The 23,537-nt window shown below is 36.8% G+C and overlaps 7 protein-coding genes across 7 annotated transcripts; 5 read left to right on the top strand and 2 right to left on the bottom strand.

Moving 5' to 3' along the window:
* On the top strand, nt 7–1,942 carry LOC104744877 (F-box protein SKIP2-like). Its single transcript, XM_010465998.2, has one exon. It carries the CDS (start codon nt 87–89, stop codon nt 1,707–1,709), a length of 1,623 nt encoding a protein of 540 aa, XP_010464300.1. The 5' UTR covers nt 7–86; the 3' UTR covers nt 1,710–1,942.
* On the top strand, nt 2,657–6,013 carry LOC104744894 (small RNA degrading nuclease 3-like). The gene is made up of 13 exons (XM_010466020.2): nt 2,657–2,792; nt 2,897–3,079; nt 3,183–3,272; nt 3,352–3,420; nt 3,521–3,664; nt 3,764–3,950; nt 4,038–4,138; nt 4,248–4,379; nt 4,478–4,618; nt 4,713–4,814; nt 4,916–5,227; nt 5,321–5,422; nt 5,514–6,013. The coding sequence occupies exons 1-13, from the start codon at nt 2,760–2,762 to the stop codon at nt 5,835–5,837; spliced, it is 1,920 nt and encodes a 639-aa protein (XP_010464322.1). The 5' UTR covers nt 2,657–2,759; the 3' UTR covers nt 5,838–6,013.
* Nucleotides 5,977–7,863, bottom strand: LOC104744884 (probable beta-1,4-xylosyltransferase IRX14H). The gene is made up of 3 exons (XM_010466010.2): nt 7,073–7,863; nt 6,418–6,978; nt 5,977–6,334 (listed from the first exon to the last, which is right to left on the bottom strand). The coding sequence occupies exons 1-3, from the start codon at nt 7,795–7,797 to the stop codon at nt 6,115–6,117; spliced, it is 1,506 nt and encodes a 501-aa protein (XP_010464312.1). The 5' UTR covers nt 7,798–7,863; the 3' UTR covers nt 5,977–6,114.
* LOC104744911 (tRNA-dihydrouridine(16/17) synthase [NAD(P)(+)]-like) lies at nt 8,529–10,352 on the top strand. The gene is made up of 3 exons (XM_010466044.2): nt 8,529–9,009; nt 9,088–9,194; nt 9,472–10,352. The coding sequence occupies exons 1-3, from the start codon at nt 8,587–8,589 to the stop codon at nt 10,214–10,216; spliced, it is 1,275 nt and encodes a 424-aa protein (XP_010464346.1). The 5' UTR covers nt 8,529–8,586; the 3' UTR covers nt 10,217–10,352.
* Nucleotides 10,333–11,636, bottom strand: LOC104744903 (protein IRX15-LIKE-like). Its single transcript, XM_010466032.2, has one exon. It carries the CDS (start codon nt 11,509–11,511, stop codon nt 10,552–10,554), a length of 960 nt encoding a protein of 319 aa, XP_010464334.1. The 5' UTR covers nt 11,512–11,636; the 3' UTR covers nt 10,333–10,551.
* On the top strand, nt 14,285–17,360 carry LOC104744920 (probable inactive receptor kinase At5g67200). Its single transcript, XM_010466055.2, has 2 exons — nt 14,285–15,920; nt 16,618–17,360. Exons 1-2 carry the CDS (start codon nt 14,468–14,470, stop codon nt 17,181–17,183), a joined length of 2,019 nt encoding a protein of 672 aa, XP_010464357.1. The 5' UTR covers nt 14,285–14,467; the 3' UTR covers nt 17,184–17,360.
* On the top strand, nt 20,835–21,708 carry LOC104744931 (ethylene-responsive transcription factor ERF010-like). Its single transcript, XM_010466067.2, has one exon. It carries the CDS (start codon nt 21,143–21,145, stop codon nt 21,704–21,706), a length of 564 nt encoding a protein of 187 aa, XP_010464369.1. The 5' UTR covers nt 20,835–21,142; the 3' UTR covers nt 21,707–21,708.

Genomic DNA, 23,537 nt, shown 5'->3' on the forward strand with positions numbered 1-23,537 from the left:
AAAAAAAAAAAAAAAAAAAAAAAAAACGGGAGGGGGGAAGAAGATAGATAGGGAGGAAACCAAAAAGGACTCTTCGGGTGGTGGTGATGGGCCAAGCGCCTTCGTCTACGGCGGAATCGAACGGACGTGATTTTGATTTAAGGTTATGGTCTCCTGTGATTGTTTCTTCTTCTTCTTCTTCTTCTTCAGGAGGAGGAGAATTGATCTCTTCTTTAGGAAATGTTGTTACGGTTAGAGATCGGGATTTCACCGGAGATCTTCCCGATGAGTGTTTAGCTCATATCTTTCAGTTTCTCGGAGCTGGAGATCGTAAACGTTGCTCTCTCGTTTGTAAACGGTGGTTGTTCGTCGACGGTCAGTATCGTCATCGTTTATCTCTCGATGCAAAGGATGAGATCTTCTCTTTCCTCACCTCTATGTTCAATCGATTCGATTCCGTTACTAAGCTTGCTCTTCGATGTGATCGCAAGTCCGTTAGCTTGAGCGATGAAGCTCTTGCGATGATCTCTGTTCGTTGTTTGAATCTGACTCGTGTTAAGCTTCGTGGTTGTCGCGAAATCACGGATCTGGGAATGGAAGAGTTTGCTCGGAATTGTAAAAATCTCAAGAAGCTCTCTGTTGGATCTTGTAATTTTGGAGCTAAAGGCGTTAACGCTATGCTTGAGCATTGTAAGCTTCTTGAGGAATTGTCGGTGAAGCGACTCCGAGGAATCCATGAAGCTGCTGAGTTGATTGGTTCGTCCTCTTCGCTCAGGTCGATTTGTTTGAAGGAGCTCGTTAATGGCCAGGTATTTGAACCTTTGGTTGCTAATACAAGAACTCTGAAAACACTTAAAATCATTCGTTGTTTGGGTGATTGGGATAAAGTTTTGCTTATGATTGGAGGAGATGGTAAAAGTTCTTTGAGTGAGATTCATTTAGAGAGGCTTCAAGTGAGTGACATTGGGCTCTCTGCGATATCGAAATGCTCTAATGTAGAGACATTGCATATAGTGAAAACCCCGGAATGCTCAAACTATGGTCTGATTAATGTAGCTGAGAGATGTAAGCTGCTGAGGAAACTTCATATTGATGGTTGGAGGACTAATAGGATTGGTGATGAAGGTCTTATGTCTGTAGCTAAACACTGCTTAAACTTACAAGAGCTTGTGCTGATTGGTGTAAATGCAACACATATGAGTTTAGCAGCCATTGCTTCAAACTGTGAGAAACTCGAACGGTTAGCGCTATGCGGAAGTGGAACCATAGGTGATACAGAGATTGCTTGCATAGCTAAGAAATGTGGTGCGTTGAGGAAATTCTGTATCAAAGGTTGTCCGGTTTCGGATAGAGGGATCGAGGCGCTCGCTGTGGGTTGTCCTAACCTGGTGAAATTGAAGGTGAAGAAATGTAGAGTGGTGACTGGAGAGATTGGAGATTGGCTTCGTGAGCAAAGGAGGACACTTGTTGTGAGTATGGATAGTGATGAAACAGAAGCAGTGGTTGTTGTGGATGGTGAGGTTGAAACCGTTGTTGTCGAGGAGCCGAGGGTGGCTCAAGCAAGTGGTGTTGTGGCGGAGATTGGTTCAGGTAATGTTGTTGGCGGCAACAATGGAGGAAGTAGATTAGCAACGATTAGGTCAAAGTTAGGGTTTCTTGCTGGAAGAAACTTGGTAACTTGCACATTCAGAAGATGGTCTCATAATGATAATGCTAGTAGTTCTACGTGATCACAGCTATAACTATAAAAACGGTAATTGTCCAAAATTGTTTCTCAAGTGAAATCTCTGTCTTGATTTGTATTCCTCTTTCCTTTTCATTTGTGTGCAAGAAGACTTTGTCGATTAGAAAAGTCATTCCAAGGATGAACAAATTTATTGTATTTGACTATTATTGATTTGGTGTCCAGAATTATTTGTTTTCTCAGTTTGGAATCTGAATATTAGCCAATTGATGATGTGAATGAATTGTCATATTTGACTTGTATTTATAAGTAACCAGAGATAAGTTATGATTGGTGATGGTTTGCAAAGGTTTCACTCTAAAGGAACAATATGGGGGTAACAGCGATTTTGAAGGCAAGTTAAAACGGTCCAAACGGTCTCTGTCTTAGGTCTCCAGAATTATTTGTTTTCTCAGTTTGGAATCTGAATATTAATCAATTGATGTGAATGAATTGTCATACTTGACTTGTATTATGTAAGCAAGGATAAGTTGATTGGTGAAGTTTTGCAGAGGTTTCTCTCTATAGGATTAGGAACTAATTTTGATGACAGTGATTTTGAAGGCAAGTTAAAACGGTCCAAACAGTCTCTGTCTTATAATCGGAGTAGATCTGCGACCAAATCTAGTTTAATCTCCTAATAACTATGTAAAAAGTTTTTGAAGATGGTGGAATTTTTTTATATCTTTTACATTGATTAATATGGCGAATATTGTATTTTTCTACTACAATACACTATTGGTTTTAAACTTACTATACACTTTTTTTTCTTTTCGGAACAACAAAATTAGTTCTCTACACTAGATAAATGTATTTGCAAAAATTAAATATGAAAATAAATAAAGTAATTTCAAACAAATGAAAATTGATTTGGACAAAACAGTAATTAAAAGATAAAAGCTCCCGGAACTAAAAATAATTATTTTAAAACAAAAAAAGGGGAAAGAAACAGAATAAAACCCTAAATTACGATTCTCCGTCTTCCCCAACTCTTCTTTTTTTCCAACTCGCCACCTCTGAAAACTCAGAGCGCCACCGTCCCTCAAAACTTTTCGTAATGGAGCATAAACTAGCTACTGCCGAGAAAAAAGTAAGTCTCTCTCCTTATCATACTACTACTACCTACCTGTTTATATCCTTTCGCTTCGAATACTGACTTTGGTAAATTAAAAAACAATCATGGGATGAGTTTAGATGCTAGTAGACCTGGTGAAGCTAGTCCAGAAACGAAATTTAGAAGGCGAAAATGGAGGATGGAAGGAGTTTTTGAATGTTTACGACAAAAAGTTCGGGTCGAGTTTGAGTGATCCTGCCAGACGTTCCAATGATGTTTTGGTCGCTTTTCTTATGTCCTTCAAAAAGAAAGAAGATATGCAGGTTAACTAAACAACTTCACACACACACATTTGGATGAGTTTTTCTTAGTTCTCTCAGTTCTCACCATGTTTGTGTATTTGGTTGTTTGTTTTTTTACTCTCAGCTAATAGCTAGGATCATGCAATGTGGTGCTAATCGTGATCTTATTGAGAAATTCAAGGAAGAATCTCCTGCTAAAGAGACTCCTGAGCAGGTTGAGAATTCGTTTGAGGATGTCTTACTTACTTACTTAGTATATTTGGTTTCATAACTCTATGTTGTTGGCAGTGCAGAGACTAGTTCGATTGACTATTGCGCATTACAAGTACCCTACAGCTTATTCCTTCCCTTCTCACTCCGAGGTTTGTGTTTCTTATCCAATTCATTAGCTGCCCTTCCTCTTTCTCCTCCTGCATTTGAGATTACTGAAAAGAAAAATCATTTTCTTACATTGCAAAACAGGATTGGTTTGTAACTTCGCTTGGTAAGAAGAAGTCTAAAGTGGTTAAATCTACCAGAATGCTTGCTATTGATTGTGAGATGGTTACCTGTGAAGATGGGACCGAAGCTGTAGTTAGAGTTGGCGCTGTCGACCGCGACTTAAAGGTGTGTGTAGCTAGCTTTAGAGCATTCAATCTTTTAGTTTGTTTTGTCAATACATTTTAACCATGTCGTTTTTGTTAATCTGTGTTGTTCATCAATTAGGTGGTTCTTGACAAATTTGTGAAACCGGACAAACCAGTTCTTAACTATAAGACGGCTATTACTGGAGTTACTGCTGAGGATCTTGAGAGAGCTACTCTATCTGTTACAGATATTCAGAAAAAATTGCGGAGGTTTCTTTCTGTGGGAACTATTTTGGTTGGGCATGGTTTGCATAATGATCTTGAAGGTAACCAAAAAAGCTTTAATTTTTCTGTATATTTGGTTGAGATATTATTGAATTCGATTGTGCTTACCAGTTTACTTTGATGCACAGTGTTGAGGATAGATCATGCGAGAGTAATAGATACTTCATATGTATTTGAGTTTGCCGGTGCACCAAAGGAGAAGAGACCTTCTTTGAACAATCTATGCAAGGCAAGCATGCTAAGATTTTATTCTTCTCTGCTCATTGTAAATATCAAATCCTGAATATGTAAAATGATTGATAAAGCTTTATGTGTGTGTGTTTTTTCTTTTTCTCCAGTATGTTTTAGGTGAAGAACTGCGAATGGCTGATGCTGCTCACAATTGTGTTCATGACGCAGCAGCTGCCATGAAACTTGTACTTGCTGTTGTTGAAAAAGGAGTAGAGACTACAATTCAACAAACTCCAGAAGTATGGCGGATTTTTACAATTCATTCTAAGTTCCAAAATAAAATTATATTTATAGTTTTCTGAAACTCATTCAAATTTTTCTGTAAATTCCATATTAGATGTTGGAGGCTGAGAAGGCAAGACATGAGGCAAGACATGAAGCTGGTAAGACACAGCTTTTCCTTCATAGAATCCCTCCCCATGTTTCATCTCAAGAGTTACAAGGAGTTCTTACCGGGGATTTCACAGTCGATGTTAAGGTAATGTTATAAGTCCAAACATTCTAATCTTTATACTCTATTTTTCTCTCCCACTGAGGATCATGTGTTTGTATTTTGTTTTTTTTTCGGGCAGCCACCACAAAAACTAGGAGGTTTTCATACTGCAGTCCTTGATTTTAGTAGTCCAGAAGAAGCAAATCAAGCATTTGAAAATGTTGAAGGAGACATAGGGAAGGTATTTAGGATCATCTCTGTGGTCATCTCAGGATCTGAAACTACTGTTAGAAAAATCAATATATCAATATAACAAGTTTCTGTTGTCTTTTTTTCTTTCAGGATAAAGGGGGTTTGCCACAAAAAGAGGTTGCGTTTCAGCTGAGTTCAGGATTAAAAGCTAAATTATTTGTTCGTAAAATGGTTCATGATGAAGTATCTGCACCAAAGAGAGCTAGAACAGAGGAGGAGGAGAATAATGAGAGTTCTTCTAAGAGACAAAAGAGAGAAGATGAATCTGAGGAGATCAATGAAGCAGTTGTAAACCAAAGAGAGGCTGATAAGAAAAAGCTCCTCCTTCATAAAATCCCTCTCAGTGTCCCGTCTGAAGAGTTACAAGGAGCTATTTCCGGAAATTTCACACTTGAAACCATGGTAATTTAACAATACCGAACATCTTAATCTCTGTATACTCGTCTTTTTGCCTCTCTCACGAGGATCATGTTTTTGTGATTTGTTTTTGAGCAGCCAGCAAGAAGAAAAGGAAGATATTATAATGCAGTTGTTAGTTTTAAGAGTGCAGAAGAAGCAAATGAAGCATTTGAAAACGTTAGAGGAGACGCAGTTAAGGTATTTAGAATCATCTCTCTGATCATTTTCAGGATCTGAAACTATCGCAAGAAAATCAATGTAATAAATTTATGTTGTCTATCTTCTTCAGGATCAAGCGGGTTTGGCACAAAAAATGGTTGCGTTTAAGCTGAGTTCAGGATCAGGAACTAGTTTATATGTTCGTAAAATGGTTCAAGATGAATCTGAGGAGGCCAAAGAGGAAAATGTAAACCATTGTAAGGATCATTTAAAGGAAATTGAAGCACTGAAGGAAAAGCTCAAAGCTAAGGACTTCGCCAACAGCTCTGAAGGTCAGTCAAAGGAAATTGAAGAACTAAAGCTGAAACTCAAAGCCAAGGAACATCAGATCATAGCTCAGGATAAGATTATAGCTAACCTCAAAGCGAAACTGGAGAAGAAACAGTCAAAGTGATGATCATGATGATTCAACAAAGTTCGGGAGTTCACTGCACCTGTTTTTTTTATTTTGAGTATTAAATTTTGGCTAATTTTAAGGTTAAACAGAATTCTGAAACTATTGTATGCCAAGTTTTGTTTTAGAGCTAAGGATCGATTTAAAGAACTCGGAACATCCCACATGATTTCGTATATTGTATATGATGAAGCCAATGCACACTTAACGATATTACTATTTACGGTGAAAAAGAATATGAAATGAAACTCATTGGTATGTATCTTTCACGTGTTCGTCAACTACTTGTTGATGTGTTGACACCATCAAAAGTTTTGGGTTCCTGTTTCCCCTTGGAGCTCTTGCTCTTTGATCCTTTTGCCTTCGTGGGACGTCTTTCTGTGCCTGATTGACTGTTTTTTGCTTCTTTGATTGCCACTAGGAGCTCTGAGGAAGAGTCTGGCCATGGTGTTCGCTTTGATGGCACTGTGATTTCTAAAGGCGAGTTTATGATCCAGCTGCACACACAAGTAGAAGTTTACAATATGGCAATAATGTGATGAGACATTTGCTCAGAATGAGTGTAAATGATAAAACTTACCCAGGTGGGAATTTGCTATCAGCTCGAGCTTCAACACGAAGCCACCAAAGCAAGACACGACGGCCACAGCTTCCAAGCGGCTCCACCATGGAAGGATCCTTGACCAAAGACAATGGACTATCAATCTCCTCACCATTATCATCCAACAAATGGACATCTTTCACCCATGCTGGTTTATCATCTACAGATTCCTTCCATAACAACCTAGAATTCAACACAAACCCTGACCATTCCATCTTACTAGGCATCACAGCCGCTTTTTCATCAACATAAACTGCAGTCTTCTTGGCATAAGGCTGAGTGTTGAAAACGTGCCAACCCACTAATTTGTCAGAGGAATCACAACTAGGACCTTGGATTGGCATTAAAGGTTGCTTCCCTTGTTGATTCTTCAAGAGTGATGATGATAACTCATCAGCGTTACCAGAGTGAGCAAGTATACCAACAGATAAAGCACCAACCCATTTCACAATTTGAATCTCATCAAACAGCTCCATACTATGCATATTGCTATCATCAGCAAACATAACTATCCCATCTAACTTCTTCTCTCTCACCATTCTGCTCTTCCAAATCAATCAACACACAAAACAATCTCAAAGTCAGTAAGAAATCAAATCAAATCAAATAAAAATGTGAATCTAAGATTTCACACCTCAAGGCGTGAAGTCTCATTTTGGTCTCCAATTTGTGACGATCTTCCCAAGTATTAGGCATTTTCTGGTCAAATCCTAAGTGAATCGTCTTCAATCCTGATTTTGCGATAAACGAAGCAGTCTCGTTGGTGACTCCACCAGCTTCCACAACGATCCAAACCAAATCGTAAGGAACGAGCATGAGGGAGTGCATAACTCCGGTCAAATGAAGCGCCTGAAAAGTCCGTACATAAGTCGGCGTAACCACAATCACAGTCTTAGGGCTCCTCACACCGTAGATCGATTTCTGCTCTTTCTGTACTCTCGAAAGCAGCTGATGCGCTCTCAAAACCTCAATCGGATTCGGGTGAGGCCATGGACGGATCCGGATCCCGTGTCTTCCAACCACCACTCGAGAGTTGTTCTTCTTCGCCGCCGTGCTGTTTGCTGTTTCAAGAGGTTTCAGGCGGAGAAGCTGGCTCACACCGCCGCCGTTTCCGACGGAGAGAAAAGGCGTGGTTGTGTATAGATTGGTGACGGAAGTCGAGAATAGGAAGAAGAGTACTAAGTGGCTGAATCGGAACCCTAGAATCAAGCTGATCAAACAGCAGAGAGCGTGAATGACGAGCCAAAACACAGACGACGGAGATTTGCCGTCGAATGTGGGATCCAACGACGGCGATGATTTGAAACTGATTCCTCGACGGTTCCAGTAGCTCAATCGAAACATAGAGAGCTTCATCATCGTCTTCCTTCTTCTCTCTGTGAACAGTTAGTTAGAGAGCGAACGGAAAATAAAAAGAGGGAAAAATAATAAAAATGTCTGTTAAGATTAATTAATTACATTTCGATTAAGGTTTTAATTAATCATTAATTATTGTTACCACCACCCTTCTGCTGGTACAACGGACATATTTTAAGTGAAAGAAATCGAAAAGAAAAAGCAACTTTAGCTACACGTGGCGAAATGTTACTGAGGCGTGAGTGATGATTAAGGAGGAGATTTTGGTTAAAGCACGTGTATAAATTATAGAGACGTGACGTTAACTAATGATTGGTGCTGGATTACGTAAGCAGTCAACGCAAGGATTTGGGTTAACTAATAATAGTCGTACGATTTAGGTTACCCGGTTTCACTTTATTTCTAAGCAAAGGCTTTTTTTTTAAGCACACGACTAAATTAGATTTAGAGCTATTATTAGTTTCCGAAAATTTGATTATCTTGAAATTAAACTACTCTTTATCCCTGGAAAAGCTTATGAAATGTATACTGTAAGTCCAAATCTAAATTATAAGACGATATTAGTTACAAACTTACAATATACGATTTTATTTTCACTTAAATTTCACTATTCGTGCGAACGTTATGGACCAAATTCAAATGTATATATAAGCCCATCAATTAACTTGAATACATGAAGCCCATCAAGGCCCAAACACTATGAGAAGGAAAAAAGATAAACATTTTTTGCCAAAAACTTCAACCCCTAATTTTTATGGCGGCGGCGATGAGTTCGTCTTCCGTCGTCAGCTCATGAAACTAAATCTCTCGAATCTCAGATTTATGCGGACTCCAAGAAAATCGCTTATCTACCAGACGATAACAATGACACAAAACCCGGATCCAGTTCCTGATCCGTCTCAGGTAGTAGACGACCTCATCTGCTCGGAGCAGCGTGATGTGCAGATTCAGGAAACAGTCGAGGCAGCGCCACCGAGCTTAGGCTCTCCAAGTCGGGTCTTAAGCATTGATACTAGGGTAGAGCAAGCTTGGGCACACTGGAAAAAACTTGGTAGACCCAAGTACATCGTTGCTCCAATGGTGGATAACTCTGAGCTTCCGTTTCGATTGCTCTGCCAAAAATACGGAGCTCAGGCTGCTTATACTCCGATGTTGCATTCTAGGATCTTCACCGAGACTGAGAAGTATCGAAATCAGGAATTCACCACTTGCAAGGTTAGATTAACTGTAACCAATTCATTTAATTTTTTGACTTTTTTCTTAGGGTTTTGATTGGATTTTGAAAAATTGTAGGAGGACAGACCATTGTTTGTGCAGTTCTGTGCTAATGATCCTGATACATTATTGGAAGCTGCAAAGAGAGTTGAACCTTACTGCGATTATGTTGATATCAATTTAGGGTAAGTAAAGTTCTCTCTTTTCACATCTTTCTATGTTAAGAGTTCTTCAATAGAGATGAAACCTCCAATAAAGATGGAACCTTTATCGTTTTAAGTTTGTTAACTCTGATAACTAAGATAGAAGATTCAATGGTTCCAACTTTCTTGGAACGTTATGGTTCAATGAGCTTCAGTAACTAGAATCATGGGCTAATGTAGATTTGGGTATCCAAAGAGCACAGTGACACATAGTACTTTTGATATTGAGTAAGAATGTTTTGGTGGATTTTGGTTTCAGGTGTCCTCAACGTATAGCGAGGCGAGGAAACTATGGTGCATTCTTGATGGATAATCTACCTTTGGTGAAATCACTTGTTGAAAAGCTAGCTCAGAACCTTAATGTTCCTGTATCCTGTAAGATCCGGATTTTCCCAAACCTTCAAGATACACTAAAATACGCCAAGATGCTAGAAGATGCTGGTTGCTCGCTGTTAGCTGTTCACGGCAGAACAAGGGATGAGAAGGACGGGAAAAAGTTCAGAGCTGATTGGAGTGCCATCAAGGAAGTGAAAAACGCTTTGAGAATCCCTGTTCTTGCGAATGGGAATGTAAGATGCATCGAAGATGTTGATAGTTGCATTGAAGAGACGGGTGTTGAAGGTGTTCTTTCCGCTGAGACGCTTCTTGAAAACCCGGCGGTCTTTGCTGGTTTCAGAACAGCTGAATGGGCGACCGATAATGAAAAAGAAGGTTTTGTGGATGGAGGATTAGATCAGGGAGATTTAGTTGTTGAGTATTTAAAGTTATGCGAGAAGCATCCGGTTCCATGGAGGATGATTCGATCTCACGTTCATAAGATGTTGGGAGAATGGTTTAGGGTTCATCCTCAGGTTAGAGAACAGCTTAACGCTCAAAACATTTTGACGTTTGAGTTTCTATACGGTCTTGTAGATCAGTTAAAAGAGCTTGGAGGACGAGTTCCACTCTACAAGAAGAAGCAATTAGATACTCCGAATCTACAAGAGTCTCCACAAAGCGTTTAGATAGACTTAATATTATGGAGTCCCTTGAATTTATACGTTCTTGATTCATTGGGTTTTATGTTGTTGTATCACCAATCATCACTTATAAACTAAACTTTTATTAATATCTTCTGAACTGAAGTAACACTTTTCACTATTTTCATTGATCTGATTGAATTTGTCACATAATATAGTTCAAAGATTTGAAAATGCAGAGAGAAAAAGATTTAAAGGTAGAAAAAAAATAAGTATTTATTTTACACAAACTCCTCCGCGATTGACGGTGTCAATCACCACCGTCTGTCTGTCTAGTTGATTTGACTCTCGTTGCCATAAGATTTTAGCGCACATTTTACTCAAGCAGATGGAGAAGAAACAGAGCGTTTCTTACGACCACGACAGAACCGCGTGCTGTTTTTGTCCATCCTCTCCAACACGTAGTGCGCAAGCATATCATTAGATTCCACAAGATTCTCCCGGCAAAGAAACTCATCGCCGCAAAGCCTCTCAACATCTCTGTAAAAATCATGAACGAACACATGCGTCTTCGGGTTCCCTCCTTTTTTGCTCCGAGCAAGAACCGCCGCCGTGAATATCGACGACATCCTTCCCGGTACATCACCACCGTCGCCACGTGGTCCATCGACTAAGATCACATCCCAGTCAACATCGTAGACATGATTCGGAAGATCATTGAGTCCTAGTTTACAGTCGGAGAATAAAAGGTTCTGAACCGGACGACACTCGTTCCTCGCCGCTTCTTTAACCGCCGACACAAGCTCACGCGCCTCACGTGCTTTCGTCGTGTACTGAACATCGAAGACATCGATCTCCGGGTGGATTTCTTCGAAGTAAGCTGCGTAGTAACGATTCTCTTCGATGAAAACCGTACGTCCGTTGTGGTTCAGCGATTTCCAGAGAAGGGTTTCGTGTGTTAGGCCGAAGACTAAGAGATTACAAGGCGGAGAGCAGCGGCGGAGGACGTCGGAGATCGATTTCATCTCTCCGTAAGACATGTGGAAGCTGTCGTTGGATCTTGAAGCGTAGTGAAGCATTGCATTGATGGCTGTTGTTGGCAGTTGAGAGATCGGAGACGCGGAGGAGACGACGGGGTCGACCGCGGAGGAGGATACGGTACTGGCGGAGTTGTTTTTAGAAGGGATGATAGAGTCGGTGGTGTAGAGAAGAGTTAGGAGGAAAGCGATGGTGAAGAAAGAGACGAAAGCTAGAAGCCATAGACGATTTGTGCTTGTTTGTTTTTGAATGTATGGATGAACAAGTATGAGCTTCGTGTTTGTGTTCCCTCCACTTTTCATCTTCTTCTTTTTCCTCTGTTTTTCTTCTTCTCTCTGTTTTGGTCAGAGGAAGAAGGCGAAGGAGATTGACTCTGTTTTTAAAAGCAGCAAGCGTTTTGGTTTAGTGAACTATTAAAAAAGGTCTGAAGCCTTATCAGAGAATGACGACAAACGTCACAATTGTGGTAGAAAATAGTATAATGTATAGTTTTTTTTTTGTATTCTAGAAGATTAAACCTATTACCTTTCCTTTCAAAATGTGTTGTTTTGGCCTTTTGGGTTGGGGGATTTCTGAAGGTGACATTTCTCTAATACAATTAAGAACACGGATATTTACCTAATTCACAGATCATGGTAAATTAGACAAGTGCACGGTAAATTTGAAGATAGTGAAAGTACTGTGTACTGACTAGTTCAAACGGCTGGTTAAACTTTGTAAGAAGAAAAATGCATTGCTGTTGACTATTCATAAAACTACAAAGGACGAGTTGGACTAAACGTAAGATGATGACATGTGTAATGACAGTCAAGTCCTAAATTATCATACGGTTTGTGGTTTGTTGGGAAAAAATACAAATTTGGAGAAACAAAGTCTCATAATGAAACAAAAACAAAAAAATGTTTTTTTTTTGTATTGGTTATATGTTAAATAAATTAATTAATGAGAAAATGTAAACAAATGGGGAGGGGAGGTGGTTGTACCGTACATGCATGGAGCTGGTGAAATGAAGAAGAGAGAAGAGAGGAGGTGTCGGCGTTTTGGTTACTGCAAAGTGACACCATAACTAATTACAGACCACAAGTCTTTGTCCCTTCTTCCTCTTCTTTGGTTTATTTCTTACGAAATACTAATATTTAATTAAAACATTGCATATTAAACTATTAATATCATATACTAGCTTTTTTAAAAATGGTGTCTTTCAACTAACATATCTATTTATTTTTTATTTTTGAAAAACAACAAAAAAAATTAACAGCTGGGAAAATTTAAAACAAAAAGAAAGATGTCATATGAATCCAGTCGGTTGTCCACACTGAGTATCAGATGTTCAAGTAGATTGTGGCCTTGTCCATCGAATTTGTTTGGAAACTTCACCTAAGTTAAAGTGATGATATTAACCTAATTATGGTTAAAATTGTAAACCAATAGTATTCTCTTAATGTACTTTTTACTGATTACAAGAATTTATAGATTTTCAGAAACTTTATTTTGAAGTAGATGAAAAGAAAGATTAATTTTTCAGGTTGGACTTTGCCTTTGTGACACATAAGGGATTTTCCATTACTAAAATCCACCTGATATGGCCCATATTAGAAGATCATTTTAGTTTTGGGCTTTAGTGTAGCCCATACATATTCCAGAAAAAAGTCTACAGACCCTTTATACATTTTATGATTTTTATATGTCTGTTGCGGAGGATTAGTTAACAGTTAACACCATTTTATAAAAGTATGTAAAGAATGGTGGGCGCTTCTTTTTAGATCTTATTTACAAATGATGAAGTCAATTTCAGTTTGGCTTCCGTATAGCCACCACCCACACTTATAACCTTTTAACAGTGAATAGTTTAAGGTAATCTTTAAAGTTTAGCCTCAAGTATACTATACTAGTATAAGGAAATGACGCAAATGGGAGAGTGGAGATGCTGTTTACATGTCACTAAAAAGCAGCACGCTTTGCTTATCTTTTGAATCTTTTATAAAGAAAGTTCAACCAAAAACAAAAAAAAAAAAGTGATCATTAACAAACGAATAAATAACATAGAAGAATGGGACACAAAGAGATTCTTTTATTTTATTTTTAATTGGATTTGATTGGACCCAAAGTCGTACAACTCTATAGAAGAAACTCTCCATACTTTGTCACAATGTCAATAACTATCGTGTTCACTATTATATTTTCCACCCATAATTTCATTAACTATATATACATATGCTTTTGATTTGTCTTACAGAAATTTTTACAAACGTCGCTATTTTGTAAAGATGAAATTAAGGAAGACAAACAAAAAAAAGGTTGTCACAAAAGAGAGAGGACCACAATGTTACTTGGCTACGAGTCTAGTCTTTTACTACTGAGTACTGACCAATCACCAATGGAGCGGCTATAGCCCCCACTCACGGACTCGCTCAAGCCCCTCACTAACGGCTCCAAACGCTGATTCTCAAGCGCTTCAATACCGCGCGTGACCCTCAGTCCCAATACGATTCTCTCTTCTTGGAAAACATTAATTTTGACCGCATCGGGTAAACAAAACTCTTTTCGAAGAAATGCATGATTCTTTTAAATTTTTAACATAGCAGTAACTTTTTTTGGATTTCATGATTCCCCAAACCCAAAAAAAAAACCTTTTGTTGACTTTTTACATGTTTACAATTTATACAAAGATACAAAAGGATATAAATGCGTTTTGAAGTTTTTCTGTTTTTGGATTGTTTGGTGTCATTTTCTTTCTTCTACCTTACACAAATTGCACATATAACGTTCGTTAGGTATAATTTGCACCCAAAGTTATACTTCTAGCTAAGTAGTATTATAAAACAAATATAAGATGTTTTAGAGAAGTTTATTGTTTTATAATATAGGATGTTTTCAAATTTCAATGCAATTTTTAGATTAGTTTAATATTTTATATTATGTAATATTGTTTTTAATTGGTTGAACTTATTAAAAATAAATAAATTTTAATTTGTATATTTTACATAAAACAATATTCTATATTTTGAAATGAAGAGAGTACGATCTTTTGTAACAGTCTACTCTAAATATTAATCGCCACAAGCACGTGATCCACTTCACACTTCACAGTCCCAACATCTCTCCTCGTCTCTCACCGGACGGACATACAGCTGCTTCCCATATTTTTTTATTTTTATCTTTTTCTTCTTTTAATTAGAAAGAACAAATAAAAAACACAATTCATATGGATTTGAATTGGGTCTAGTGTGAGTGTGTGACTTTGTAAAGAAAAAAAAAATGACACTAAACTTTATTTTCTTCATCCTCCTCCTCCGTGTCTCCGCCGGAGCAGAGCCAAATTACTACAACTCATTACTACCCTCCGACGCCGTTGCTTTACTCTCTTTCAAATCCACAGCCGATCTCAACAACAAGCTTTTGTATTCCCTCACTGAGCGTTACGACTACTGCCAATGGCGCGGCGTCAAATGCGCACAAGGACGAGTCGTTCGTCTCGTTCTCTCCGGCGTTGGTCTCCGTGGCTACTTCTCTTCCTCTACTCTTAGCCGACTCGACCAGCTCCGAGTTCTTAGTCTCGAGAACAACTCACTCTTTGGTCCTGTTCCTGATCTTTCGCCTCTCGTTAACCTCAAATCTCTCTTCCTTAGCCGGAATCAGTTCTCCGGTGCTTTTCCTCCGTCGATCCTCTCTCTCCACCGGTTGATGATTCTCTCTCTCTCTCGTAACAACTTCTCCGGTCCGATTCCTTCTGGAATCAACGCTCTTGACCGGTTAACTTCACTGAATCTCGAGTTTAACCGGTTTAACGGAACTCTCCCGTCGCTGAATCAGTCCTTTCTCACGTCGTTTAACGTCTCCGGTAACAACCTCACCGGTGTTATTCCCGTCACACCGACTCTATCTCGATTCGATGCGTCGTCGTTTAAGTCTAACAACCCTGGACTGTGCGGCGAGATCATTAACAGAGCTTGCGCTTCACGCTCGCCGTTCTTTGGATCGAGTACGAACAAAACGACGTCGTCTGAAGCTCCGTTAGGTCAAAGCGCTCAAGCGCAGAACGGTGGCGGCACGGTGGTTATATCTCCGGTGGTTACGAAGAAGAAAGGTAAAGAGAGTGGTTTAGTTCTTGGCTTCACCGCTGGTCTCGCTTCCCTTATTGTACTCGGTCTCTGCCTCGTCGTGTTCTCTCTTGTGATAAAGAAACGAAACGACGAACCAAATCCAAAAGGAGACAACACGTGTACTTCTTCCTCACTACAACAACATCAAACTCCAAGAACAACAACAAGAACAGTTCCGGTTATTACGGACTCGGATTCTGAATCTCAGAAACGAGAGAAAGAAGTGGTTCTTCAGTTACAAGCAACGGAGCAGTTACAAAGCCGGATACCAAACAGTGGGAGTCTTGTCTTCTGTGGTGAATCGAGAAGTCAAGGGATGTATACATTGGAACAGCTAATGAGAGCTTCAGCTGAGCTTTTGGGGAGAGGATCAGTTGGGATAACGTACAAGGCGGTTCTTGATAATCAGCTTATTGTTACGGTGAAGAGACTAGACGCGACTAAAACGGCTGTGACGAGTGAAGAAGCGTTTGAGAATCATATGGAGATTGTTGGTGGACTCAGACATTTGAATCTTGTTCCCATTAGAGCTTACTTTCAATCTAATGGAGAGAGACTCATCATCTATGATTATCATCCCAATGGTAGCTTATTCAATCTCATTCACGGTAATTATCTCATCTTCTTCATTTTGTTTGGAAGGGTTTTAGTTTATCTAACTCACTGAGTTACATCCGAGTTTATGATCTTCTTTAATTTAATTGCGTTGGTCTTAATCATGACGTGACTAACCGTTTTAGGGGTCATAGAGATTAGAGGGACTACTACTAGTGACCCACTCTTTGTTTTTATTATATGCTTTTAAACCCTAACAATTATGAAAGCATGAGTCTTTTTTGTGTGTGGAGGGTTTTGTGCACATAGTAGTAGTGAACTTGTTTGACATTGAAGATGACCACACAGGCCACAGCGACAATCTCGGGTTTTATTTTACTATTAAAGTTTTGTTCTTTTGCTCTTTTTTGAAATTTTTTGGTTCAATTACTTATTAGTCGTAGTGGGAAGAAGACAGACTTTGGTGGAACTCTGTGCTGTTTTTTCTCCACGTGAAATCTCGTCTTTTGCAATGGCTTTGTCTACTACTAGACCTTTTGTGTTAGTGCTTAATTGCCGGAAAAATAAAAAAAACGTTTTATATAAATACTCTTATTACTAGAACTGTAAACATTTTCCAAGAATGGGAGGATTGCATCTTAAGAATGTTTGTTTCTGAATCTGGTGGTGCTTTGATTTGCTCTGTTTCTCTTTGGTCCCATAGATATTATACCAAACAAAAGACACTTCTAACTAATCTCAAAATTTCAGGTTCAAGATCGTCAAGAGCAAAGCCATTACATTGGACATCATGTTTAAAGATAGCAGAAGATGTAGCTCAAGGCTTATATTACATCCACCAAACCTCATCAGCATTAGTCCATGGAAACTTAAAATCCACAAACATTCTCCTCGGACAAGACTTTGAAGCCTGTTTAACAGATTACTGCCTCAGTGTCTTAACAGACTCTTCTTCTGCTTCACCTGATGATCCTGACTCATCCTCCTACAAAGCCCCCGAGATCAGAAAATCATCACGTAGACCGACTTCCAAATGTGATGTTTATTCGTTTGGTGTATTGATCTTTGAGCTTTTGACCGGTAAGAACGCGTCTAGGCATCCGTTTATGGCGCCTCACGATATGCTTGATTGGGTGAGAGCAATGAGAGAAGAAGAAGAAGGAACAGAGGATAATAGGCTTGGGATGATGACTGAAACAGCTTGTCTTTGTCGTGTGACATCACCAGAGCAAAGACCAACGATGAGACAAGTTATTAAGATGATTCAAGAGATCAAGGAGAGTGTTATGGCTGAAGAGAACGATCCGTTCCGGTGAATCAAAGACTCTTTGTAGGTTTTCCTCCGGACAAATTTTCCAAGCGGAGAGGGGGGTTAAGTTAGAGAAAAGAGAATATAGTGGTGCGTAAATGTAATTTTCTTAGGATGTGGGGTCGGAATTGTAAGACCGTTGGAATTTAGAGGACGAAAGTCAATGAAGTTTCCTTTTTTCTTATCCGTGGATGATATCAACCGTTAAAAAAATGGGTATTTTTACCACAAATAATTGTAGATTCTATTGAGGCTCCACCTCTGTCAGAATATTTATGATCCACAAAATGAGAGAAGTCAATAACTACAGTACAAAGTTAAAATTGACATGTATTTTTGAAATTGACATGTATTTTTTGTGCTATATTTAGTATTCTACTCTTTCATACAAAAATAGTTTATATTGGAAAGGGATTTTATTTTTGACATTCAACGTTTACAATTGTAATCGACAAACAAATAGTTGTTGTAGAAAGAATCACCGGTTAGTTTGCTGAATTGTAAGCGTTTTAATAAATAGTTGTAGAATCACCAATAATTTTTTTTATGTCCATAACTATGTCAATGCAAATTTGGATTAGAACAGATACAATTCAGCCCAAAACTTATTCAAGAACAAAAGCCCATATATAAGTTACAGCCATCTTACGAGGCCAAGTTTGATATCAGCGGCCCATCAATATTTCCATCGGACGACACTATATATAAGTCTACCAGATAAGATACACCAAGATTTTGTGTGCATGTGTGGTCCTTTAAAAAAAGAGAAAAATACACAAAGATCTAGTATTTTCTTAATCATAACTTCGAATGTGGGATGGATTGATACAACAATACACTGTTGACTTGATTTCTTATCCCATTTATAAATTTAGAATTCCGGATAATGATTTAGGAAGATTTGTTTTTATCGAATCCGATTGTGGGAGTTTAATGAATTCGCCGGTTCGTTTATCTAAGCATATACTTAGTTTTACGAATTTGTTCGTGTGAAGCTGAATCTTTTTCTTTTTTTTTTTCTTATTAAGATCTGCCGCAACTAAACAATTGTATCGGTTGGTGTGTTATATATTGATTTTAGTCAAAAGATCATCTAGGATATAATTTACGAAAGGGTGTTATATATATAACCCGTATGGCCGTATTGGACTGATTCTGTTGAATTCATTTATGTTAGATAACAACAATAATATAAACACAAAAACGATAAACAAATTGGCAAAACCCCATAATTTTGAAAATAAACATTGTAAATGAAGTGGTCCAGTTTCTATAAAATGTAATGATATTTTGCTTTTCCGGGGTAATTGGCACCATGTTCACGTGCCAACTGGGTCACAGCTAAAAGTTACATTATTAAAATCATCTTATATTTCCCTAGTGATTTTTTTTTTTTTTTTTTGTAATTATTCTTCTTGTAATATTATTAAGATTTTTAAAAATTTAAACCAAAGTCGTGGGAACAATCCACATATCACTCAACTCCTACCCCACATATTTTATGATAATTTCGCTATATAAAAAAAAAAATATAATTCTTTTGCGTGTAACGATTCCCAAATGATCGTAGAATTATTGTGAAAGGAACATAAATTGCTAATATAATTTGTTACTATATAAATTATTCTTTGTGTGCTCCTAACAAGAAAAATACTTGTATAAAACGTTAAAGTATAATCGGAATAACTTATAGATATATATAAACAGACGTGTGTATATATATGATGATTAAGGACCACCTAACAATTATTTTGAATACAAAAAATAATCGAAAAATGTCCATTTAGAAAATTAAGACTTATGGAGGTATATTAGTAGTAGATGGGTTCACATCAGAAGCATATTATTGAAATCGTGAAGAAACAAGTCAAGAGAGCATCATAAAATATGGTCCAACTTATTAGTATAATAAAGATTTATAGTTATACTATCATATACTAATATATATGCTGCAGCCTGTAAGCTAATAATCCATTGATAAAAACTAGAATAAAGATCATTATCCAAAGGAATTATTAATGGAGAAAATACAACTCAACACTCCTGAAAATAACATAAAACAAATGATTGAAAGATCGGTTCTTTCGCGGATTGACATTTATCTAATCATAATTAAATATCCACCTGCTGTATATAATATTCAATTTTCTTTTTTTTCAAATAATTTTATGTGCTTATTGTTGTTATTTATGTTGATCATATTATTTGGTTTGCTGTTGTAGTTAATATTGGTTGGGAAACAAATTTTCTTATTGTATAGTTATACTTTTTTAATTTATAGTGATTATGTATAGTTTATGTGTCTTTAAACACTTTGATTGGTTTGGTTCTGTATAAAATATGATGATGGAGCGTAAGTGGGTTCATAAAAATTGATTAATTACCAAAATTCTCCCTGGGAACAAAAGTTAAGAGCAAAAGAGAGAGGACAAAAGTGAAGAAAACGGGGAATGGAATCAAAAGGGACAAAAAGGACAAAACATGCAATACGTGTCGTAAGAAGAGTACACATAAAGTCAAAATCCTAACGGTATCCATCCCCAGCCTCACAGCCCACCGACCCACCGACCTAACCTTCCCTTCCTTCCTTGCTCCACTAATCCTCTGTACCGACGTTACTGTATTATCCCATTAGTGCAATTAACATTAACACTATACTAATACTACTGCTGATTGAGGAGTTTAATTACAGTAATTTTTTAATCATACAGTTAAATTTTATCCTATGTTTTTCAGTTTGTTTTTTTTTCACCAAGACACTTAGTCAGACACACCAACAAAAACAAAATGAAACGGGGCAATTCCAGTATTGTTTTTGGTTTGAAAAGTACAATAGAAAGGTTATGAAAAGAAGAGATGCGATTCTTGCAATACGAGAGTATATCATGATGGAATTGTTCGTAAAATATATCTCTAATAGAGTATTTTCTTATAATTCTACTAGCTACTCTAAAAATTCTTTTTCTCAAATACAGTATATTCTTATAATTCTAGCTACTCTAGAAACTTGTACCAGCCAAAAATGTTGTCCGTGTATGTCTCTCTCCGTTACAAAAGTTTTCATTTTTTTTGTTTTGTTTCTGATAAAGACTGTTTGTAAAGTTTTCACCATGCAATATGATTGGTAGAGTAATTAACATAGGATATACTATATGATTTCAGTTAATAGTGGAGAAGGTTTTTTTGACGATGATTATATAGGCTTTGTCTATCTGGACAGAGAGAGTTCAGGTATCTTTGGTATAAATTTACTAAGAATTTGGTTACTAATAGTATAGTATGTCAATGTACAAATAAAATATGTATTGGGTTGGAGTATATTCCTAGAGAAAAATATTTAAATAACTTCAAAACACACAGAGGTTTGCATACTACTATAATACATATGGATAGTAGAATAGTACTGTATATATTGTTGATTATTATATAAAAAAATAAAAAATAAATAAGGGATGCGCGCATGTCATCTCCACCACCTCTTCATCCGCCTATCCTCTTAAAAAGTTTCTGTTCCATTAAAAATAACAAATCATCACACAAACATACAGCTTTCATCATCCCCCAATATATTTATTTTTTCTTTATATTTTTGTTTTTTTTTTTTAAACTGATAATTTCTAACGAAACAGAATGTTTATTTTATAAAACGAAAAGGAAAAGAATAATTTTTTTTTTGGTTATATATATATACATAAAGATGGAAATCCAAGTTTATCTTCTAAATCCAACTAACCTAAAATTCTCTCTTCTCTCTTTTTACTTTTTTTACTTTTTTTTTTTTTCTATTGTCGGTGAATTTGGATTTTTCTCTCATCCTCCTCTCCTCCATCATCATAATACCACCTGCTGCAAGCTCTCTCCGACATATTTATTCTCTCTTTCTCTCTCTCAGGTCTCTTAAAAACCCACCTTCGAAAAAGTCTTTCTCTTTGGAGGGTTTTTTTATAGAAAAAAGATCCTCCATCCATGGACGGCGGCGCAGTAGCTGACGTGGCAGTCGCCGGTACGAGGAAGAGAGAGAGACCTTACAAAGGTATAAGGATGAGGAAGTGGGGAAAGTGGGTCGCAGAGATTAGAGAGCCAAACAAGCGGTCTAGGTTATGGCTTGGCTCTTACTCGACTCCTGAAGCGGCGGCTCGTGCTTACGACACGGCGGTTTTTTATCTTAGAGGACCTACGGCGAGGCTTAACTTCCCTGAGCTTCTTCCTAGAGAGAAATTCTCCTCCGACGAGGATATGTCGGCTGCTACGATTAGGAAAAAAGCTACGGAGGTTGGTGCTCAGGTTGATGCTTTAGGTACGGCGGTTCAGAATAACCGCCACCGTGTCTTTGGTCAGAATATAGATAGTGATGATGAGAAGAAGAGTTTTCATCGGAATTATCAAAACGGTGAGAGAGAAGAAGATGATGATCAGGAAGAAGAGGATGACAAGAGATTGAAGAGTGGCGGCCGGATCTTGGATCGGGTTGACTTGAATAAATTACCCGACCCGGAAAGCTCCGATGAAGAATGGAAAAGCAGATATTAATATTTTTGGAGCGGTGGCTGTTGCTAACGTAAGCTGCGGCTTTGCTTCTACGAATCATTAGCGCCGTTTATGATTTTTTTTTTTTTTTTAGTTATTAATTTTTGTTTTGATTTGTTTTTTTCCTTTATTGCGGGTTTTGCGGTTTATGGATTTTTTAGGCTATTGCTTAAAGGATGCTAAAATGTATATTAAGCTACTCATTAATACTCATTAATGGAAAAATTTCACCCTATTTTCTTGTCTTCTTTACTTTAGTTAGTGTGTTTAGAAAAGGAATTACTCAAAATACCCTAAACTTTAACTTGTATTCCAAACATAACACAAACTTAAATCATCAAAAATCCTATTTTTTATAGGAAATCTTAGAAAGGTCTTCTTTATTAAAAAAGATTAGGAACAGTTTTGTTAGAAAATGCCCTCTTATAATTTCAAATTTAAGGGGATCGTTCGTTCGTTAGTTAAAGATTTATATCGAAGGGATGGGATATCAAGTTGAATAATAATAATAACGGGACAAAGTATGACCTACATGCAATATCATATAAAAGCAACTTGACATTGTCTATCTTTATTAATTACGTCTATATGTTTTTTTTTGTTTTCTTCTATATATATATACATAGTAGTAGTAATGTATAAATAATATGGATAAGATTTTGAGTCGTCGGGGGGACTTGGCTTGGAGGGGTGTTTTGTTTTTTTGTCTTCTGCTCCATTTCCATTTGTTCTGGGTACTATTTAGATTTTATATGCTCCATCTTTTTCACTTCTATTATTACAAATTAATTATTGTTGCTTTTATTTTGAGATGTGTTCTTTTAATAAATAATTTCATACGTATATTTTAGTTTATATCGGAGCTTGAAAGTTTCCTTCACCATGCATTTTATAATTATTTATTAGTATTTGTTTGTGACAGGGGCAAGGAGAACTAAAAATAAATGTATATATATATATCATATATTATCATATAACGTATTGCATTTCTCCATTATTTTTTGTCGGCGCATTTCTCCATTTTTTTCTATTATGCAGAAAACCTTTTACATAGGGAATATCATTATTATCTGCCATGAATTGTATTATTTTGGTATGTTTACTACATTAACGATTTTCTGTTATTCGAAATTAATAATATTTATTTATATATAAAAAGGTTTAAATTATTGTTAAGATAGTACATTAAAAGTAAAAAATCATATTATTATTAATGAATAGTACATTAAAAATTAGGGGGTGGTATTGGTTTGAGATTTATGAAGATTTTTGAAGAGTTCAACAAAATCATTAAAAATGAATAAGTGAAAGATTGCTAGAGAGTTTTGTTGATTAGTTTTCTAAAATCTTGTAAAGTCCTCTAAACAATCTTGTATTTTTATGATACTTTCATGACTTTATTTTGTAAAGAAAGTGTCTAAAATCATGAACCAATAACATAATAATTGAACTCATTAACAATCCTAGATTCTTTTGTTATAATTGAATAACACAAAACTTTTAATGACTTTATAAAAGTCTGAATCCAATAACCCAGATTTGTTAAGATTTTAAATGACTTTTTACAAATCACAAACCAATAACACTAAACTTTAACAGAGTTTAACAAAATCTTGATCTAATAATAACAGATTCTACATAACATTTCAAATCTCTAAAACTCTATTCAAATTTTAAACCAATAACCCCCACTTACTTTGTATACATATGTTGTAACAATAAATTAAGTAGAAACATAAAAAGTATAGTTTCTGATTAATCTTTGTTATTATTAGAAAAGGGAAGAAAAGAAACCAACAAAACAAAAAAGCGAAGATACTAAAATAAGAAAGAG

Source organism: Camelina sativa, chromosome 2, assembly GCF_000633955.1.
Source record: "Camelina sativa cultivar DH55 chromosome 2, Cs, whole genome shotgun sequence".
NCBI lineage: Eukaryota > Viridiplantae > Streptophyta > Magnoliopsida > Brassicales > Brassicaceae > Camelina > Camelina sativa.

What these genes read in the sequence shown, in the direction of transcription:
- LOC104744894 (XM_010466020.2), top strand. Translation starts at nt 2,760, where the DNA reads ATGGAGCATAAACTAGCTACTGCCGAGAAAAAA. An exon ending in TTTGCATAATGATCTTGAAG is followed by an intron (nt 3,951 to 4,037) that starts GTAACCAAAAAA and finishes TTTGATGCACAG; the next exon opens with TGTTGAGGATAGATCATGCG. An exon ending in TTGAAGGAGACATAGGGAAG is followed by an intron (nt 4,815 to 4,915) that starts GTATTTAGGATC and finishes TTTTTCTTTCAG; the next exon opens with GATAAAGGGGGTTTGCCACA.
- LOC104744920 (XM_010466055.2), top strand. Translation starts at nt 14,468, where the DNA reads ATGACACTAAACTTTATTTTCTTCATCCTCCTCCTCCGTGTCTCCGCC. An exon ending in CTTATTCAATCTCATTCACG is followed by an intron (nt 15,921 to 16,617) that starts GTAATTATCTCA and finishes TCAAAATTTCAG; the next exon opens with GTTCAAGATCGTCAAGAGCA.
- LOC104744931 (XM_010466067.2), top strand. Translation starts at nt 21,143, where the DNA reads ATGGACGGCGGCGCAGTAGCTGACGTGGCAGTCGCCGGTACGAGGAAG.
- LOC104744877 (XM_010465998.2), top strand. Translation starts at nt 87, where the DNA reads ATGGGCCAAGCGCCTTCGTCTACGGCGGAATCGAACGGACGTGATTTT.
- LOC104744884 (XM_010466010.2), bottom strand. Translation starts at nt 7,797, where the DNA reads ATGATGAAGCTCTCTATGTTTCGATTGAGCTACTGGAACCGTCGAGGA. An exon ending in ATGAGACTTCACGCCTTGAG is followed by an intron (nt 6,979 to 7,072) that starts GTGTGAAATCTT and finishes TTGGAAGAGCAG; the next exon opens with AATGGTGAGAGAGAAGAAGT. An exon ending in GATAGCAAATTCCCACCTGG is followed by an intron (nt 6,335 to 6,417) that starts GTAAGTTTTATC and finishes TTGTGTGTGCAG; the next exon opens with CTGGATCATAAACTCGCCTT.
- LOC104744903 (XM_010466032.2), bottom strand. Translation starts at nt 11,511, where the DNA reads ATGAAAAGTGGAGGGAACACAAACACGAAGCTCATACTTGTTCATCCA.
- LOC104744911 (XM_010466044.2), top strand. Translation starts at nt 8,587, where the DNA reads ATGAAACTAAATCTCTCGAATCTCAGATTTATGCGGACTCCAAGAAAA. An exon ending in AGGAATTCACCACTTGCAAG is followed by an intron (nt 9,010 to 9,087) that starts GTTAGATTAACT and finishes GAAAAATTGTAG; the next exon opens with GAGGACAGACCATTGTTTGT. An exon ending in TATGTTGATATCAATTTAGG is followed by an intron (nt 9,195 to 9,471) that starts GTAAGTAAAGTT and finishes TTTTGGTTTCAG; the next exon opens with GTGTCCTCAACGTATAGCGA.